Source organism: Capra hircus, chromosome 3 (assembly GCF_001704415.2).
Source record: "Capra hircus breed San Clemente chromosome 3, ASM170441v1, whole genome shotgun sequence".
NCBI classification, from domain to species: domain Eukaryota; kingdom Metazoa; phylum Chordata; class Mammalia; order Artiodactyla; family Bovidae; genus Capra; species Capra hircus.
In genome coordinates this window covers 88,746,523-88,768,458 of record NC_030810.1, presented here as the reverse complement: position 1 = coordinate 88,768,458, position 21,936 = coordinate 88,746,523, and the positions used below count along the sequence as shown (strand labels likewise).

Below are 21,936 nucleotides of genomic sequence, written 5' to 3'. Positions count from 1 at the left end.
TCGCAGGTCTCGGAGAAGGGAAGAGCTGGCAGGGCAGGCGGGATCAGGCAAGGCTGCAAGCAGGGAGACCTGGAATATGCCTGGGGGAGAAGAAATGGACTGTGTGAGGAAGTTCCCAACCCAAGGGCTGCTTGCTGGGCTTTGAGCGATGGATTTCTGGGACATCAGCAAGGTTCAAGAGAGAGGCCTTGATAAAGGGTGAGACAGAAAATAGTTGTGTAGATAGACTTGAGATATACTGTGGAGGTCTTTAAATCCAATAATTTAAAGTATTAATAAAGAACAACTAAAGATTTTGGAATTCTTGTGTGAATTCCAAACATGACCTGTAAGGAAGATTGTATCACATCAAATAAACTGTGGATAAAGAAAGAGACAAGGAAATAAGCTGTGTCAGACATACAGGATGGAGTGGGACTCAAGAGAAAAGGCTCAGGTCACACAATAAGGAGGGGAAGTGGGTGTCAAGAAAAGCATCATAGAGGAGATGATGTTTGAGTTGCTTCTTGAAAGATGAATCACGTTTTCTAGGCAGACAGAAGAAGGAAGTATATTCCCGGCAGAGGGACCATGTGAGCAAAGACATGCTTTGTCATGTTTGTGATGTTCAGCGAAATGCAAGTATTTCATCATTGCTGATGCTAGAGATTAAGAGTGGGTGGAATCTTTTTCTAGTGGGGGAATGGAAAAAGAAAGACTGTAGAGGAAGCGCAAGGCCCCATGATAGAGGACCTTAAGCAGATTTTCCCTGGAGACAATGGAGAGACTGCTGAAGGATGAAACACGGTCACATTCTGGTTTGGGCAAGAGTGTAGGAGGGACTTGTGCAGGCCAGACAGGGGGCAGGGAGTCCTTTAGTATGGCAGGGTTCCAGGTGAGAAATGAGGATGATCTAATCAGACACTGGCCTTGGGGAAGAGGAGGCAGGGCAGAAAGGTGATGAATCTAATCTTTTTCGGGTTGTGAGAGAAAGGTAGGGCGAGAGAGCTCAAGATAACTCCCAGGTTTCTGTCTTGAATCACCAATTAATGGTGAGAATATAGAAGGTGAGTGTAGGATTGGGCATATAGAATGAGCTTACTTTTGAACACATTGAGCCTAGGGTGCCTGTGGATTGTACTACCGAGCGACGTCAAGAGGGTGGCTGGATGCACAGGTCAGGGGCTCATGAAAGATCCAGAGCTGTGTGGTAGAGAGTACTAGTTCTCACCCTGAACCAGATCTCCTCTCCTGGCACAGACCCTCTTACGGTTTAGCAGTGCCATGTGATAAGCTCTGGCCAATGGACCAATGAACGTGATGTAGTTCCCTTTCAGTTGAAGCGTTTACCCTTCCCCTTCAGGGTGATCACAGAGATTTTGTGATGAGAAGGTTGAAAGCTCTAAAGTGGATCACTGAGTCACTATAAGGAGGATAGTTTCTCCGGTGGGTCACCTGGACCTAGAGTGGATTCTGTGTAAGCAAGAAATAAACTTTTCCACACTACACTGTTGAGATTTCGGGGCAGTTTCTTACCTCAGTTGACTTAACTTATCCTGGCTAATACAACTTGGGATACAGATTAGGAAGCCATCAGCATACACGTGACTGTAGAAGCCACGGGGATGGATAAGATTATCCAGGAACAGCTTGTAGAATGAGAATAAAACATTCCTAGAACTCTGAGGAACACCACCACTTAAGAGGGAGTCAGAAAAAGTGGAGGAGCTTCCTTAGTGACTTGCTGGTAAAGAATCTACCTGGCAATGCAGGAGACACAGGTTCAATCCCTGATCTGGGAGGATCCCACATGCTGTGGAACAACTAAACCCCTATGCCACTATTATTAAGTCTGTGCACTAGAGCCCACATGCTGCAGCTACTGGAGCCCACACACGCGAGCGCCTCTGCCCCACAACAGAAGCCACTGAAATGAGAAACCCGAGCACAACCAGAGAGTAGCCCCCACTCTCCGAAACTAGAGAAAAGCCAGCGCAGCAACAAAGACCCAGCACAGCCAAAAATTTAAAAATAAATTAACAAAAAAATTTTTTAAGAAAAAAAAAAAAAAGAACAAAACAAAAACCTGGAGTCAGTTACGGAAATTGAGAGGACACAGTGACAGCAGTAATAGCAAATGTAGGGACCAGGGAGGAAAAGAAGGAAAAGCTGTGCGCACCAAAGAATTGATGCTTTTGAACTGTGCTGTTGGAGAAGGCTCTTGAGAGTCCCTTGAAGTGCAAGGAGATCCAACCAATCCATATAAAGGAAATCAGTACTGAATATTCACTGGAAGGGCTGATGCTGAAACTCCAATACTTTGGCCATCTAATGCTAAGAACTGACTCATTTAAAAAGACCTTGATGCTGGGAATGATGAAGGCAGGAGGAAAAGGGGATGACAGATGATGAGATGGTCATATGGCGTCACCGACTCTATTGACCTGAGTTTCAGTAAGCTCCTAGAGTTGGTGATGGACAGGGAGGCCTGGCGTGCTGCAGTCCATGAGGTTGCAGAGTCGGACACAACTGAGACTGAACTCAACTGAACAGTGCCAGATGCTGCAGAGAGAGAGGCTGATTAAGATGAGGACTGGAAAGAGTTGATCGGATTTAGAAATGAAGAGATGCCAATCTCTTTGCTAAAGCAGCTTGGGGTATGTTAGTGGTGGAGAGTAAGACTTCAGTAAGTTAAAGAGTGAATGGAAATCCCTAGATGTACAGCAGATTAGATCCTTAGAGATCCTCTTGTTAAAGAACACTAACAAAGGCTAGATAAAACATTTGAAACACCATAGTTTAAGGTGGTGCTAGTGATAAACAGGGCTCCCCTGGTAGCTCAGCTAGTAAAGAACCCGCCTGCCAATACAGGAGACATAAGAGACATGGGTTCAATCCCTGGGTTAGGAAGATGCTCTGGAGGAGGGTATGGCAACCCGCCCAAGTATTTTTGCCTGGAGAATCTCATAGACATAGGAGCCTGGCAGACTACAGTCCAGAGGGTTGCACAGGGTTGGACACTATTGAAGTGACTTAAAGCACACAATCTAAAAATGCACGACTGATAAGTAAAATAGACAGCCAGTGGGAATTTACTGTGTGACACAGGGAGCTCAGTCTAGTGCTCTGTGACAATCTAGAGGGGTGGGAAGGGGTGGAAGATGGCAGCAGGTTCAAGAGGGAGGGAACATATGCATACATGTGGCTGATTCATGTTGATGTATGACAGAAACCAGTACAATATTATAAAGCAGTTATCCTCCAATTATATATATATATATTTTTAAATGTGTGGTTGAACTAGATGTTGGAAATCCTCAAAAATCAGAGAGCTGAGACCTGGAGCTGCTGTTTATTCTAGGAAGAGCCACCAATTTTTGGTGACCTGAAGATTGGGTCTACAGGCCTTGTATGAGGTCAGGAAACCTAAAGCCTGCATCAAGGTGGGAAACTGGATCAGATCCCCTGAAAGGGAACCCACAGTGAGTGAATTAGAAAAAAGCAAACCAGATGGAAGTGGTAGGGATCCTTAATATATCAGTTTTCTATTGCAGTATAATAAATATCACAAATATAGAGGCTTAAAACAGTACACATTCAGTTTCTGTGGGTTACAGGCTGTTGTGGTTCAGTCACTCAGTCATGTCTGACTCTGTGACCTGATGGATGGCAGCACACTAGGCTCCCCTGTCCTTCACCACCTCCCTGAGTTTGCTCAAACTCATGTCCATTGAGTCAGTGATGTCATCCTACCATCTTATCCTCTATTGTCCCCTTCTCCTCCTGCCTTCAATCTTTTCCAGCATCAGGGTCTTTTCCAATGAGTTGGATTTTTGCATCGGGTGGCCAAAAAATTGGAGCTTCAGTTTTAGCATCAGCCCTTCCAGTGAACATTCAGGATTGACTTTCTTTAGGATTGACTGGTTTGAGCTCCTTGCAGTCCAAGGGACTCTTGTTCATCTTGTTCCTCTACCTCCTGCATTTCCTGGAAACTGGAATTTACATCTTAAGTCTTGATAGACTCAGGTGAAATACTTCTGGATAGATTATACCACAAGTGATATTGTCTACTTCATATTTCAGCAATTCAGGAAACTCATCTGGTTATTCCACAAGAGTGATACTGAGGATAACCAGTGAACTAGGTCACTGGCCACTTGATTGGAAAGATCTTGATTCGTATTATCATTGATTATAAATTACTCTTATGGTCATTATAAAACTTACAACAAAAGAATCTAACGTTTCCCTTTTTTCATTGATATGTAATCTTTTGCTAACACAAACATATTTCAAATCAATTTGACCTTTTCATATCAAATATTTAAAAAATAATTGGTTTTCCAATGTCTCAATTGAGGTTGCACAACCAATTACCACACATTCAATTTGTATGTACTAAATCACAACCATCACAAAGAAATAAAAAAAAAATTAATTGGAGGATAAATGCTTTACAATATTGTGTTGGTTTTTGCCGTACAACATGAATCAGCCGTAAGTATACATATGCCCCCATCTCTGGAACTACCCTCCCGACCCCTCCCCACCTATGCTATGCTCTATGTTATCACAGAGCACTGGGCTGAGCTCTGTGTTATACAGCAACTTCCCGTTATACACATGGTAGTGTACATATGGTGGTGGTGGTGTAGTCGCTAAGTTGTGTCTGACTCTTGTGACCCCATGGGACTGTAGCCTGCCAGGCTCTTTGGTCCATGGGATTCTCTAAGCAAGAATACTGGAGTGGGTTGCCATTTCTTTCTCCAGGGGATCTTCCCGACACAGGAATCGAACCTCGATCTCCTGCATTCCAAGCAGATTCTTTACTGACTGAGCTATGCACAGTGTATATATAAACTGATATTCTGAAGGTAGAGATTTGGTACTGTACTTTGGAGTTTCGCCTCTAAAATCCCTGCTCAGCTTATCACTTCCATCTCACTCCTGACTGGCTTCACTTTGGGTAGTGACACCCGTCCTTGCACATAGGTAGACAAACTCCTCTAGCACATTCTTGTCCAAAAGGAGCAGCATGTGCTCTATAGCTGGCCGCTGCCGTGATGTCCAGGTGGCAGAACACAGTGTTGCTTACCCACAGCATGTTGCAGTGCTGTGTGAATACAGGAGGTCACTGCCTGGTTCTGGAAACTATGGGGCACACTGTCAGTCTCTGCTCAGATCCAGTGGCCTTATGAGTCCCAGGTGAAGCTCTTTTGTCTGAAGTGACTAGCTTGAGGGCTGACAGCCTCATGCCTGGCTGCCTTTGCAGGTGCCAAGCAGGAACTACTGTGTGGCTTATCCATGTTGCTGCTGATCTGTTGATCCAGCAGTATTAGCAGGGCTGTAATTTCCCAACTTCTCTCCTTGGGTCATCCTTAAGCTTCTCTAACCTTTGAACCAGGAATATTAGGAAGGGCCTCGGGTTTTGCAGGACCATCATACCATGAAGATCAGAGGTAATAAAAACGGACAAGGGTTTCAGTCTGTGCTTGTAGTTTACACTTGTTCCTACCCTCTCCCACTTCACATCTATCTTCCCTTCTTAAATGCCTGCTCCATGCATGTCAAGCTCCTTCGTTAGAAACAAAGATTAAGAGCTTACAGAGACTGCTTAACCAGCTCCCACAAGAGCATAGTCAAATCTCTTACATATAAACACATATAAACAGCTACTAAGCTGTGCTTCTGATAGTTATACACAAGTGAAACGATGAGGCTATTTAGACTACCTAAAATGGGACTCTCAAAACACCTTGTACTAAAATCTGTACTGTATCATATATTCTCCCTTTCCAGTAGATTAATACCTTGTGGCAGGAACTTTTTATCTCTGTGTGACCACTGTAGGATAGTGCTTAGCAATTTTTCGTTTAATGAATAATTTGGAACACCTACTGACCCTAGTAAACTCTCCTTTAAGCAACATCTTAATAATGTTGTCAATCTGATTTCTATAGAAGATGAATATATTAGCCATCAATACTGACCTAAATGATTGTTTTATCCATTTGTTCACAAGTAAATCCTTATAAAAGTATGAGAACTAACTGCAGACAAACCTATGGAAAGACAGAATTTTCTATCTGTTGGATTCTTGAGAGTAATTTTATGACACATGGAGTCCATAGTATTTTCTGCAGAATTACTACTAAAGCAAAAATAAAGTCAATGATATATGATTTCCTTTAGCCATTTTAAGAATACTTAAAACCTTTAGATTCCCCATAACCTAGCAGCAAGAAATAGCTTACCATTAATAATTATATAAATAAGATTCAGTTCAGTGACATCTTTAATTTTTACCAATAAATGTTGAAATGATATTTTAGAAAATTATGCATCCTGAAAACCTTTGTTTCAACTGTCACTTTATTGTTAAGACGGCTGAATTAATTACAAATTTAAAGTATAACTTTGGTAATTTTTAGCCAGGTACCAAATTTTATTCAAAGAAACTGCTTATTTAAAAGTGATCACAGGACAACTCAAAATGTACAGCAAGATGAATTAGAGAAAGATCTTACTGGCCAATAGATTGTTTCAATTCTCTCACTGTATCAGACTCAAAACTTTTCATTTATAGGAAAGGTAAAATGTAACTTCAGTAGATATCAATACAGAAAGATTTCATCACATTGACTGGTTTCCATTTAGTCGGTCAACTGTTTCTAGCTGTCTTAACAGGGACAGATGTGTTTACATAACTGGCTGAGCTTGCGCCTTCTTGGCGAGCAGCTTTAGATCTGCGATGCACTTGGCGATTGTTTCCTTCTCCTGTGATAAGGAAAGAGAGAGCTGGTTAGACCTTGTCTAATAACACTGCCATTCTAAAAGATACCTCCTATAAAACACTAAGGCTACTATAGACTCTCAAGATGGATCACTGGCTTAGAAATCATCCTCTGTCCTCCCGTTCACCTTCTGCCTTCAATCTTCCCCAGCATCAGGGTCTTTTCTAATGAGTCAGCTCTTTGCATCAGGTGGCCAAAATACTGGAACTTCAGCTTCAGTCCTTATAAGGGAATAATCAGGTCTGATTTCCTTTAGGATTGACTGGTTTGGTCTTTGCAGTCCAAGGGACTCTCGAGAGTTAGATTCTCCAACATTACAATTCAAAAGCATTAATTTTTGGCCCTCACCTTTCTTTACAGTCCAACTCTCACATCCATACATGACTACTGGAAAAACAATAGCTTTGACTATATGGACCTTTGTTGGCAAAGTAATGTCTCTGTCTTTTAATATACTGTCTAAGTTGGTCATAGCTTTTCTTCCAAGGAGTAAGCGTCTTTTAATTTCATGGCTACCGTCACCATCTGAGGTGATTTTGGAGCCCAAGAAAATAAAGTCTGTCACTGTTTCCACTGCTTCCCTATTTGCCATGAAGTGATGGGACTGGATGCCATGATCTTCATTTTATGAATGTTGAGAGTTTTAAGCCAACTTTTTCACTCTCTTCTTTCACTTTCATCAAGAGACTCTACTTCCTCTTCGTTTTCTGCCATAAGGGTGGTGTCATCTGCATATCTGAAGTTATTGATATTTCTCCCAGCAATCTTGATTTCAGCTTTACAAAGGGGATAATCAATTATTTAATAAAGCAAAACCAGAGAATAGTTAAAGTCCCCTGGCTCATAGCTTTTATGAGTGAAACCTGTCTAGAGGTTGAAGCTAGATAATCCTGTAATCATGTGCCACTGGTTATATTTTAACAGCTAATACTTGCTTGAAAAGGGCCAACCAAACAAACATTAGTAATAAACATTGTTAAGAAAGAATAGTTTTTGTCTCTTTTGTACTTTCCAAATTTCTTAAATAAGTATATCACTTTTATATAAAAGAGTATAATTTAAAAAACCAATTCATTAGATATCGATAGACCCTATTTTTCTCCAGCCCTGCATGGTTATGCTGAAAGTAACCAGAAATGCCTAAGTATACTCTTTATTTGGAAAAGAAGAAATCAAGTGATAGACAAGTAAGTAAAAATAAATAAATAGATGAAAATAGAACACATTTCTGTTCAAGATCAATGAATTTAGCAGCTGAGAAGAAATGGAATAGACATCACAGAATTAGAAAATGGAAGAGGCTCAGAAATAGACTTGTTCAGTTTCTGTTTTACAGAGAAGAATGTTGGTCAGATATGTAGATGACACCACCCTTATGGCAGAAAGTGAAGAGGAACTGAAAAGCCTCTTGATGAAAGTCAAAGAGGAGAGTGAAAAAGTTGGCTTAAACCTCAACATTCAGAAAACTAAGATCATGGCATCCGGTCCCATCACTCCATGGGAAATAGATGGGGAAACAGCGGAAACAGTGTCAAGACTTTATTTTCTGGGGCTCCAACACCACTGCAGATGGTGACTGCAGCCATGAAATTAAAAGATGCTTTACTCCTTGGAAGGAAAGTTATGACCAACCTAGATAGCATATTCAAAAGTCGAGATATTATCTTGCCAACAAAGGTCTGTCTAGTCAAGGCTATGGTTTTTCCAGTAGTCATGTATGGATGTGAGAGTTGGACTGTGAAGAAAGCTGAGCGCCAAAGAATTGATGCTGTTGAACTGTGGTGTTGGAGAAGACTCCTGGGAGTCCCTTGGACTGCAAGGAGATCCAACCAGTCCATTCTGAAGGAGATCAGTCCTGGGTGTTCATTGGAAGGACTGATGCTGAAGCTGAAACTCCAATACTCTGGCCACCTCATGCGAACAGCTGACTCATTGGAAAAGAGCCTGATGCTGGGAGGGATTGGGGGCAGGAGGAGAAGGGGACGACAGAGGATGAGATGGCTGGATGGCATCATCGACTCGATGGACATGACTTTGAGTGAACTCCGGGAGTTCAGGGAGGCCTGGCGTGCTATGATTCATGGGGTCGCAAAGAGTCGGACACGACTGAGTGACTGAACTGAACTGATGTTGGTTAATGTGTCCCAGATGATGGAACCTGAACATAAGTGGGCTATAACGAGTGTTCTCAATGACCTTTCCACTATGAGCGGGAGTTCTTTTGGTAACCAGACTCTGAGGAAGGAGGAAACCTACCATGGCAGTTGTGCAGCACTTTCTAGGTTACCACTAACCAGGAAAAGGAACCAGGGCTATCCCATTATTGCTAGGCTAAAGACTCCCTGCCAGCTATCCCTATACTATCAGAGTTATCAATACAACCCCATAAGCTTTGAAACATCATGTACCTGCTGTGCAGAGATGCTCTGCACCACATGCTTCTCCACCCAGTTTATCATGTGCTCTTGTTCCTTCTGACGCATCATATTTTGCACAGAGATGTGATAGTCCAGGCGATTCTTTACCTCCCTGTATACTCTATGCAGCCGTTCCCGGTAAGTAACCTCCAAGGCCATAGCAATGTTATTCTGAAGGAAAATTAAGAAGTGATGAAAATTGTTTGCACAAAGGATTACTTCTATTCTGAGGAGTCTGCCTCTTAGAACAGCTACCACTTAACTGTATTTTATGAAAAGTTCATTTGTTTAATATGAACAGGTAATACATGCATCTGGTTAAAAAAAAACTAACAGCATATAGTAAAAATATATTTAAAAGTATATACGGTAAAAAATTAAGCCCTCTCCAGCCCCCTCATAGGCTATCATCTTCCTATATTTCTTGTATTTTCTCCCAGAAATACTTAATAAACAAACATACGTATATGTACACACATAAACATCACTTTTACTGGTTATGACATATAGACCCATCTCAGTTTTAAAACTTATAATGGATTCTACTATTTTTGTGTCTCACAACACATAATTTATTTAACCAAGCTCTATTAACAGATCAGGTTGCTTCTAATTCTTTCAACTATATATTGCAGTTTACATCTTTGCAGTTATGTCCGAATATCTGCTGGGTCAAATAATAGCTAACATCTGTTGAGTATCTACTATCTTCTAAACACTGTGTCAATTCAATTAAATCTTAAAATCACACCACAGGATAGTTACTACATTCATTTTACAGTGAGGAAAACTGAGGCAGAAACCAAGGAATCTGTCTAAGGTTACAGGGTCATTGAATTTTGAAGCCAAGGCCTGAATATGAGGGGTCAGGCTACAAAAGCCATGCTTTTAAAGATCCATTCTAAATTGTGATTAACACTGTCAAATTCTACAGAAAAGTTGTACTGCTCCATTCTTTCATCAGCAACACAAAGAGCCTGATCAAGTGTTTATAAAACCTTTACTTTCTGCTATTCTGGTAAGCAGAAAAAAATTATCAATTTTAATTGTCATTATATAAGGAGAAAATTTATATACTTAGAAGTCATTTACATTTACTTATACCGTTATAAATTGTTCATGTTCTACGCCTAGTTTTCTCCTGGAATGTTGGTCTATCCTAAGGTAACTACCCTTTTGTGTCACATGGAATGCAAGTGTCCTTTTATCTCTAACTTTGGTTTATGGTAATTTCTACATGCAAAATTTAAATTTTTAAAAATGAGATTAACTTAAAAATTTTTCCTATAGTTTTCTGGATTTTTGAAAATTGAGGTATAACTGACATACAATATTGTATTAATTTCAGGTATACAAACACAATGATTCGGTATTTGTATATATTGTGAAATGATCACCAGAATGAGTTTAGTTAACACCCATCACTACCCAAGTTTCTGGATTTTGTTGTCTTATTGGAAACATCTTGTCATTTCAAACGTATTGTATTGTTTTTCAAATTGTCTTTTTCTTCTCTTAAGGTTTCATTTCTAGTTTTTATACCTCTTATTTCTTTTTCTTCTCTAATATCAGCTACTGCCTCCAGAATAATAATCAACAAAGTGACAGGGACATTGTCATTTTCTAGTTTGTAATGAGAATCCTTATACATCTCCCTGTTGAGTATAACGGTTTGAGATACTAAGCTCAAGTAGGCCCTATCTTCTTTCTCCTCAAATCTCAAATACTACCTTGACCGCCTTCCTGTTCAGCAAATGACCTAGCTTCCTACTTCACTGAGAAAAAGGAAACAACTTCACAAACTTGTACCACTGTATCAGCTAATCTACCTGAACCCATACTCACAAACTTGGCCTTCCTTTAACTATGGAACTGTTGATGCTCTTGAAGCCAACCCTTCCACCTGCGTACGCCAAGCCCCCTAGGCCTACCGAAGGACACTGCTCTAGCAAATTCCTCCCTATGCATACCCCTTTCTTGCATCAAATTTTCTCTCTACTAATTTCTATCAGATCCTAACATGTAATTATACTTTCTATCTTCTAAAAAAATCTCTTGATTACTAAATCCTCTCCTCTGAGCTACTAATTTCTTTGCCCAACAATTTCTAACTCCTTCACAATTCTGACAGTGATTTATACCCAGACTCCAATTCTCTTCTATTTTTTTCCTTTAATTTACTCCAACTACTTCACTAAAACAGCCCTCACCAAGGTCTCCAACCTTCATATTACTAAATCCGATGCCAAAGTTTTAGGCCCATTATTACTTGACCATTAAGTAGGGCAACTACAAATTAATCCTTGTTTCCACCAGTTATTTTCCTTCTTGTTCCAGTCTTACAGCTGTTAAGCGCCACTTGTAAGCTCATGATTTCCAAACTCTCCCCAGTGATTCCAGACTCTTGTATCTAATAACTCTTATTTGGCTAACTCACAGGCATTTCAAACCAACACATGCAAGACTGAAGGCTATTTACAACAAGGCCATCAGAGTGACTCTTCAAAACACCAGTGAGTTCATATCACTCCTCTGCCTCAAAGATTCAATGACTTTCTCTCATTCTGAGTACAAGTCAAAGTTCTCATAGAAGCCTATGAGGCTTCATATGATCCAGCCCTCAGCCACTCACTGCCTTGCTTCCTCTTACCTTCCTCCTCACCCAGTCTACTGCAGCTGCGCTGGCCTTTTCACTTTCCCTTGTCTACGCCAAGCAAGCTTCCAGGGTTAGGGCCCTTGTGATTGTGCTTCCCTCTGTCTGCAATACTATTTCCTCAGACATCAGGTTCAAATATCACATCAGAAGCCTTTCTAAACTGCCGAACAAAACAGTTAACTCCCTCCTAAAATTTCTTTTCCTTTAACATAAATTCATCATTCTACAGGTACTTCACACAAATTGACATTCATATCTGCTTAATTTTTTTTTCCTTTCCTTTTCTCAACCCTTGGCTAGAAAGTAGGCACCAAGAAAGCAGACTTGGTTTTGTTCTCTGCTGTTATCCTAGCACCCTGCCTTGACCAGTGTCCACACTTAAAATATATCTATTACGTATTTCATACTTAGACTCATTGGAAAAGACTCTGATGCTGGGAGGGATTGGGGGCAGGAGGAGAAGGGGACGACAGAGGATGAGATGGCTGGATGGCATCACTGACTCGATGGATGTGAGTCTGAGTGAACTCCACGAGTTGGTGATGGACAGGGAGGCCTGGCGTGCTGTGATTCACAGGGTCGCAAACAGCTGGACATGACTGAGCGACTGAACAGAAGTATTTCATAAATAAATAAAAATTTTAACCACTATCATTTGATTCTTACAAAAAGCTACATCTTCAAAAGCCAGGCTTTGTGTGACATATTAGTTATGATGCAGGAACAATTCTCCAGCTGTAACCTATGCATGAAGAGGTTTCTGTGATTTCAAACATAATACGCTAAGTATCTTTAGAGATCCTGTTATGTCATAAGACTTTCTTATAACATGCATGCTTGAAATGCATAGCATGTATTTCACCTACTGTATTTTACAGTGAATATCATTTTTAAATCGGCTTTCTGTGTGGATTTAAAAATGTGTTCTTTTATACTTTTTATTCTCTCTAGTTTTAGAGTAATAATTCTAATTATTTATCCACGTGAGGGGTCTTAGATGTCTAAATAGCTGTAACAGCCAATCCCCACCCAAATAGTCTTTTTCCCAAGTAAAATATGCTCAAACTATACAACCTTCATATGATTGTAAATTTTTGTTTTAAATATACACAAATGAGTAATTTCACTCGTCTGAGAAAGTTCTGAAACCTACCCTTTGAACATCAAAAAGGTAATGGCGCTTTTGAACCAGTGCCTGCTGTGACTTCTCCATATCAATAGCATCCTGGATTTGTTTGATGGATGCCTGTTTCACCTCTTCCAGTTGGGCAATTTTTTGCTGCAATTATGATATTTACAACAAAGATTAGTGAAAGTATCAAGGGTAATAAAAAGATTCATTTTATACTTCTTCACTTGTGAAAATACCCTTACATACAGAGAACTGCACCAATCCTTAACAAGAGTTGCTCACAGTAGCTATGCAGAATCCTGCTGAATGAATAAAACCACAGAAAAGCTAGAGAAAGTCTGGTAGTTTTTAAAAATTTATCTCAAATTAGTAATTAACTAATATTTATAATTGAAATCATTATAATCAGATTCATTTTTTTATCCTTTGTTCCTATCACTTGATGGCTTTGATGTTTCTAGTACTGTCTAAAATGGGAAGTAAGATTTATGATTCTTACCTCATTGAGTTTATCAGCAAATTCCCCAACAGAGGCACCATATTTTTTAACTACATAGACAAGGAACCCTATTGTTGATATGGCAGAGAAGGTCTCTGGAGTTATCACGTATATTTCTTTGGAGAGTAAATATAAGATAAGACCAGTTCCAAGCACATAGGGTCCTAAAAGGAAAAAAAAGTTATTTTATGATAGATATGCTATGTCTAAAAGGGTAAGACTGAGAGATACTTCTGCATTTAATTAGTTGAAGGTAAAGGTTTTTTTTCCTATTCTTTTTTAAAACTTTTTATTTTGTATTGGGGTATAGGAAGAGGCACAAGCTGGAATTAAGATTGCCGGGAGAAATATCAGTAACCTCAGACATGCAGATGACACCATACTTATGGCAGAAAGTGAAGAGGAACTCAAAAGCCTCTTGATGAAAGTCAAAGAGGAGAGCGAAAAAGTTGGCTTAAAGCTCAACATTCAGACAACTAAGATCACGGCATCTGGTCCCATCACTTCATGGGAAATAGATGGGGAAACAGTAGAAACAGTGTCAGACTTTATTTTTTGGGGCTCCAAAATCACTGCAGATGGTGATTGCAGCCATTGCAGCCATGAAATTAAAAGATGCTTACTCCTTGGAAGAAAAGTTATCACCAACCTAGGCAGCATATTCAAAAGCAGAGACATTACTTTGCCAACAAAGGTCCATCTAGTCAAGGCTTTAGTTTTTCCAGTAGTCATGTATGGATGTGAGAGTTGGACTGTGAAGAAAGCTGAGCGCCGAAGAATTGACGCTTTTGAACTGTGGTGCTGGAGAAGACTCTTGAGAGTCCCTTGGACTGCAAGGAGATCCAACCAGTCCATTCTAAAGGAGGTCAGTCCTGGGTGTTCTCTGGAAGGCCTGATGCTAAAGCTGAAGCTCCAGTACTTTGGCCACCTCATGAGAAGTTTGACTCACTGGAAAAGATTCTGATGCTGGGAGGAATTGGGGGCAGGAGGAGAAGGGAATGACAGAGGATGAGATGGCTGGATGGCATCACTGACTCGGCATCACTGACTCGATGGACGTGAGTTTGAGTGAACTCCGGGAGTTGGTGATGGACAGGGAGGCCTGGCGTGCTGTGATTCATGGGGTCGCAAAGAGTCGGACACGACTGAGTGACTGAACTGAACTGATAGTCAGTTAACAACAGCGTAATAGTTTCAAGTGAACAGAGAAGGGAATCGGCCACATTAATACATGTACCCAGTTAAGCAAAGTTAATAATGATTTTAAACAATCATATTCAAAGATCAAAGCCTCGATGAGAACCAGTAAGGGACAACTGAAAGGACGACAATCCAGACTTAATGCTGGACAATGCAGATGATCTCTGAGCTCAGTTTCCTGAACTGTAAAATGGGAATAGAATCTTCCTGACAGAATTGATGTAACTAAAAAACAATGCATATAGGGTCTAGTACAACTGCTTAACAAACAGGAAGTAGTTTATAAAAATGTCAAGTTACTTTGAGAATAATTTGTGTAGCAAAATATACTATTAATCAAGTGGGGGGGACACTGGTCAGAATAAAATTTATCCACTCTTGCCTATTTACTCAATGTGAATCTGACACTGGAAATAAGCAAAGAAAACAAAACAGACACAACTATAAAGCAGCATGTAAGTAAAAGAACTAAGTAACAGGACTTTCACTTCTTGTAGCACCTTATTATAATGCTTCTAATATGGCCATCTTTTTCTTTAACCAGGTCATGAATTCTGAAAGGATACAAACCATCATGCACCTTTCTTTAGGATTTTCCTCTGTGACTCACAAGATGCTATGTAGGACTTAAGACAGGTCTTTAGGGGAAGCAGTTTGCAGTGTTTCTACGCAATACAAGTACCAAAGGATGTTAGGACATACTATGAGAATAAAAGGGTTACAATCTCAAACGTGTTTTACCCAGTTTCCCATACAAAGTTTAAACAGTTCATTTAAAAAAAAAATCTGCCTTTAGTGTATACATTTTAAATGTGAATTTATTTAAAAAAAGGCCTATCACATGCAACATTTTTATCACCTATAGAGATCTGATGTTTCTCACAATTTTAATTATGGAAAAGCTATTTTAGGTCATTCCTTGGAGAGATTAAAAAAAATATCTTTGATATCCAGTGTTTCATGGTTATAGCTATATTTGGATACAGCAAGAGAAGCAGCGTGTGTAATAAAAAGTACACTAAACTTAACTAGAGGACCCATGTTTAAGTACTACTCAGTCACTAAAGAGAATAAACCTCAGCAAGTGTCTTCTAGTTCTTCTGGGTAATAAAAATGTCTTCATAGAACTGTTATACACATTAAATAAAGTGAAAGCATATTGCATTACAAAAATCAAAGATTTCAGGACAGGTTAGGCCTTTTTAAAAGGAAAAAAACTGGTAAGTCCGGCACAGTTCTTTTTTCATAATCACACACACAATTACACATACAATACATAGTCTCTATTGCCTTACCTGGCTTTATTTTTATCCATAGTTCTTTCCATCAGTACCTGAAAGTGTATTTTATGGTTACTCTTTTTTTTGGGCGGGGGGGGGGGGGGCAGGGGGCGGGCATTCCACATGGCTTGAGGGATCTTTGTTCTCTAATCAGGGATCGAACCTGGGCCCCTGCTGTGAAAGCACGAGTTCTAACCACTGGATTGCCAAAAAATTCCCTAATTACTCTCATTTCTTTATTGTCTATCCTACAAAAGAAAGTATGTTCCATGATGGCAGGCACTTTAGTTCACCACTGTATGCCTAGAACAGTGCCTAGGATAGGGCAGGCATTCAATAAATTTGGTGTATCAACAAATAGAGACAATGCTATAAAATCAAGTTAAAATCCCCAACAAAATTACTCCAAAGTAATTTGGACAAAATTGTCGAAAGACAAGTTAAAGCAATCAAATCAATTGTTACACTGAATCACTTCCGCACTTTACTTTTGAAAACAGCTGACTTGATTTTTTGGTGTAAGAAGCCACTAAAATTCTAGATTAACATAAACAAGAGCATCCAAACAACCTATCAAACACTGGGCAAATGCTCACCTGTTACACCAGTTTTAGGATAAAGGAACTGGAAGAATTCCTCAGGGATCAGCCCAAAACGAACTTTCCCTCCATGTTCAGGAAGAGGTGGTACAGGGGCAAGACTTGGCTGCCCTGTGTGAAAGATCCTCGTTGCCTGCAATACCCTATGGGTAAGAATTATAAAAATTTAAATCCTATTCTTTAAAGAGAACACAACATATGAACAACTGTAGAAAGAATGGATAGCGATGAGGATTAAGGTAGTTTCCCACTGTCCTAATGGAGAGAGAACAAACCAAGAACAGGAAGGCCAGGGTCCAATAATTAGCTGTGACAAGGAGAAACAACTTACTTAAAGCTTTATGTAATCTTCTACCCAATACTAGAATTCCTCTGTTAAATCTCATAGATCATCTGTCTAGCACCTTACACATCTATTACCAGCACTAAAATATGTAAGAACACAGACTCTGCAGCCAGACTATCTGGGTTCAAATTCTAATTTATGCTTTTGTAATCCGTGATTTCTCTAAGTAAAGTAAAATAAAGAATGTGACCTTAGAAGGTTGTTGTGAGGATTAACTGAGTTAAAAATGTGAAGTATATTGAACAGTTCTCAGCATATGTTAAAGTTTTATGTAAATGGTTAGTTATTACATAGCTACCATGTTGTGAGCTCCCTGATGGCAAGAACTTTGACCATTCTGAATATACTCTGTGACGGGGTGCTAAACAACCACTAAGTGAAACATACTTTTGCAGTGTTGGATATCTCTATGTTCATCCTCTGAACTGCTACATACATCCTTAAAACTTCTATTGATTAGTTCTAATTTTATTCATTTATTATGTAAGATAACACCCATGTATCTGGGTTAAATAAACATCTCAGTTCCTTCACAAACCTGATTGTCCATTACAAGCAGCAATCTGGTTTTAATATGCAACATCTGCCACCAGATGTTGGCAATTTGATCTCTGGTTCCTCTGCCTTTTCTAAAACCAGCTTGAACATCTGGAAGTTCACGGTTCACGTATTGCTGAAGCCTGGCTTGGAGAATTTTGAGTATTACTTAACTAGCATGTGAGATGAGTGCAATTGTGCGGTAGTTTTCAGCATTCTTTGGCATTGCCTTTCTTTGGGACTGGAATGAAAACTGACCTTTTCCAGTCCTGTGGCCACTGCTGAGTTTTCCAAATTTGCTGGCATATTGAGTGCAGCACTTTTACAGCGTCATCTTTCAGGATTTGAAATAGCTCAACTGGAATTCCATCACCTCCACTAGCTTTGTTCCTAGTGATGCTTCCTAAGGCCCACTGGACTTCACATTAGTTGGACACAAAGCCTCTCCCTAACTGGCTGCCTTAGCTACTCAAGCCCTCAGCTACTCTTGTCTAAGAAAGTTAACAATCAAAACCTGGTCTCTTGGCTTCTCCTCAAATACCCCTTCAACCCAGTCCCCCCCTGCTGCTTTTAAAGTTTTTAAAATACAAATGTGACTTTAAAACTCTCCACCAGGCTCTCCTTCTGGCCACAGTAAACAAAGTACTTAATATAGTATACGTGATTCAGCACCTGTCAAGTTTTATAGCCTCCTCTTCCTTCATTCTCCTACTCTCCAGCCATATGCAAGTACTTACAGCTTTCCCAGATGTTCAACCTGGTTTTAGAAAAGGCAGAGTAACAAAGATCAAATTGCCAACATCTGCTGGAACATCGAAAAAGCAAGAGAGTTCCAGAAAAACATCTATTTCTGCTTTATTGACTATGGTAAAGCCTTTGACTGAGTGTATCACCAAAAACTGTGGAAAATTTTGAAGGAGATGGGAATACTAGATCACCTGACCTGCCTCCTCAGAAATCTGTATGCAGGTTAGGAAGCAACAGTTAGAACTGGACATGGAACAACAAACTGGTTCCAAATAGGAAAAGGAGTACGTCAAGGCTGTATATTTGACTTATATGCAGAGTACATCATGAGAAACGCTGGCCTGGAGGAAGCACAAGCTGGAATCAAGATTGCTGGGAGAAACAGCAATAACCTTATATATGCAGATGATACCACCCTGATGGCAGAAAGTGAAGAAGGACTAACGAATGTCTTGATGAAAGTGAAAGAGGAGAGTGAAAAAGTTGGCTTAAAGCTCAACATTCAGAAAACGAAGATCATGGCATCTGGTCCCATCACTTCATGGGAAACAGATGGGGAAACAGTGGAAACACTGGCTGACTTTATTTTTCTGGACTCCAAAATCACTGCAGATGGTGACTGCGGGCATGAAATTAAAAGACGCTTATTCCTTAGAAGGAAAGTTATGACCAACCTAGACAGCATATTAAAAGCAGAGACATTAATTTGCCAACAAAGGTCCATCTAGTCAAGGCTATAGTTTTTCCAGTGGTCATGTATGGATGTGAGAGTTGGGCTATAAAGAAAGCTGAGCGCCAAAGAATTTATGCTTTTGAACTGTGGTGTTGGAGAAGACTCTTGAGTCCCTTGGACTGCAAGGAGATCCAACCAGTCTATCCGAAAGGAAATCAGTCCTGAATATTCACTGGAAGGACTGATGTTGAAGCTGAAACTCTAACACTTTGGCCACCTGATGCGAAGAACTGACTCATTTAAAGACCCTGATGCTGGGATTGAGGGCAGGAAGAGAAGGGAATGACAGAGAATAAAATGGTTGGATGGCACCATCGACTGGAGACATGAGTTTGAGTAAACTCTGGGAGTTGGTGATGGACAGGGAGGCCTGGCGTGCTGCAGTCCATGGCACAGAGTTGGACACAACTGAACAACTGAACTGAACTGACAGCTTTCCCTGGTGGCTCAGATGGTAACGAATCTGCTTGCAGTACAGGAGACCTGGGTGTGATCCCTGGGTCAGGGAGGTCCCCTGAAGGAGGGAAGAGCAACCAACTCCAGTACTGTTGCCTGGAGAATCTCACGGACAGAGCCTGGTGCGCTATAGTCCACGGGGTTGCAGAGTCAGACACAACTGAAGAGACTTAATGTGCACAGTTTTCAAAATAAAAAAGACGGCCTCATGCTACTTCTACTTGGTATGCCTTTCACTTAAGGACTGCCAAGACCAACCAGCCTTTAGAATATCTCAAGTATATCCTTTACAAAGGCTTCTCTAATTGTGGGCCAACATTTATTCATTCAACAAAACATTTACAGACTCTACTTATGTTAGGCACCAACAATATAACAATAAGCAAAGTCTCAGCCTTAGACATTCTAGTGGGGATTTGGAGTGTTGAGAATGTATATGCGCACACACAATTTCAGACAGCTGTAACTTCCATGTAAATTAGGGAGGGAAAGGGCTAAGGAGCAATGTGTCGGGGGGGAGAGAGGCTTTTTTGGGGGCGATTAGGTGACATCTGAGCTAATGACCAGGAAAACAGAGAACAGCAAGTACGAAGATCTCGAGGAAACAATAAGCTTGGCAGTTTTTGGAAGAATGGTAAGAACATCAGTATGGCTGAGAATGAGCTAAAAACAGAAGGTACGAAGATAAATCAAGAGGTAGGATGGGGTCAACTCATGTTGAACCTTCTGGGTTATTGTAAGTTTGGATTTTATTTCAAGTGGAACAGGCAGCTCTGGAGGGTTTTGCAAGGAAAGGGTGGGGAAAGGACATAATCCTTGTGACTCCTGTGAGAATGGCCTGTAATGGGAGAATAATATAGATTCAAGGAGACTAGACAGGAGACAACTGAAATAGCCTGGGTGAAACGTGATGGTGGTTCATACTCCAGTAGTAGTGGTAGTGAAAGAATGGTCAGAGTCTGGATATAAGAAGAAAGAAGTGCCTTATGAATGCATTAGATATGAAATGTGAACGAGAAATCAAGGATGTTCCTCACATCTTATATATGTATTTATTACCTATGCTACAAAGAGCTGTTTGTCTGTATGGAGTCTTTCTTCTTTGAAATGTTGGAAGCAACCAATTAGTCTTACTTCATTTAACTACAGATAAACCAAAACCACCTTTTCAAGACACAGGACTGTTATCAAATTTTGCAAGATTTAGGATGAAGTCCGGAAGTAAAAAAAATTACAATGAAAACTGACATGTTTTATGACATAATATTAATAACAAGTTCTAACATTAAGCACATAATAAGCACATGTTATGTACCAAGCACTGTTTTTAGAGTTCCCAGGAACGTCCCTTAATTCTCATAATCCATAACAAACTATTATCTCTATTTTGCATATGGAGAAATTAAGGTCCCACAGCTTGTTAAGCAGAGGAGCCAAGTTTACTCTCAGCTTCGGAGTCCTCATTGCAAACTGCTCTATAGCTACCTCCTCTGCTGTGTGAAGGTAGATACTTAACCATACAGTTTCTTTAGTTTTGGTTATGGAGGTGCAAGATAAATATTTGCTGAAACACTGAATAATTTCTCTGATCTGACAGTAAAATTTGGAATCTGGGAGACAGATTAAAAACTACACGCTTCATTTTTCAATTTAACAAAACTTGCCCTTGGGTATGCAATCTAATGGCACCCCACTCCAGTACTCTTGCCTGGAAAATCCCATGGACGGAGGAGCCTGGTAGGCTGCAGTCCACGGGGTCGCATAGAGTCGGACATGACTGAAGCGACTTAGCAGCAGCAGCAGCAACCCCGATACAGGTTGCGGCAGCTCTGTCTAGCTGAAGGTCACAAGGGAGAGGGGCGGGGCTTAGGAGACACCAAAACCAGTTTCTAAACAGTTTAGTTAGCACGCATTGCTTTTCCTCTTAACCTCTACTATTAGATGGTACAATAGTGTTCCAGGCAGTTACAGAATCACACGTGAATTAGGCGTTCCAATATAACCAAAATAAAGGTAATTATTGGCTTAAAACTAAAAGCAGATTAACCCAGAAGTGAAACGAGGTGATAAAGCAAGGACCAAAGGAAATATTACATCCCTTACACTTACCCTGGACCGAGGAAGGCTGCGTTCTTCAGAGACGGGGCTACAAAAATACAAAGCGTAGGTTAGCAAGGTCACGGTGAAATCTGGTTTGCCCCTTCCTCGGCCCCTTAGAGCTCAATCACTAAGGCCATGTGTCCTCCATTCCTACCCCCAAGACCCCACACTCACCTTCTGAGCGGCGCTACTCACTCCACTCAGACCCAAGTCTCACTGAGCTTTTCTTCACGCCCTTTCCTCCCACCCGCTCCAAACAACCACAGACGCCTTGTTTTACAATCACTCTGCTATCCAGGACCAGGGTGTGTACCTCTCACCTGCTGCGGCGGCGGCAGAAAGTACCACCCGGGACAGCATTGTCAGGTACCGTTCGCACAGCAACCTTCCCGCCCCAGTGACCCCGACAGAAGAAACTGTCAGGGACAGAAGCAAGATGGACGCTCACAAGTCTCGCGAGA

The 21,936-nt window shown here is 40.5% G+C and overlaps 1 protein-coding gene across 1 annotated transcript; it reads right to left on the bottom strand.

Annotated features, from left to right (window-relative positions):
- On the bottom strand, nt 6,334-21,932 carry ATP5F1 (ATP synthase, H+ transporting, mitochondrial Fo complex subunit B1). The gene is made up of 7 exons (XM_005677897.3): nt 21,796-21,932; nt 21,485-21,521; nt 16,554-16,699; nt 13,478-13,641; nt 13,000-13,125; nt 9,182-9,361; nt 6,334-6,756 (listed from the first exon to the last, which is right to left on the bottom strand). The coding sequence occupies exons 1-7, from the start codon at nt 21,833-21,835 to the stop codon at nt 6,679-6,681; spliced, it is 771 nt and encodes a 256-aa protein (XP_005677954.1). The 5' UTR covers nt 21,836-21,932; the 3' UTR covers nt 6,334-6,678.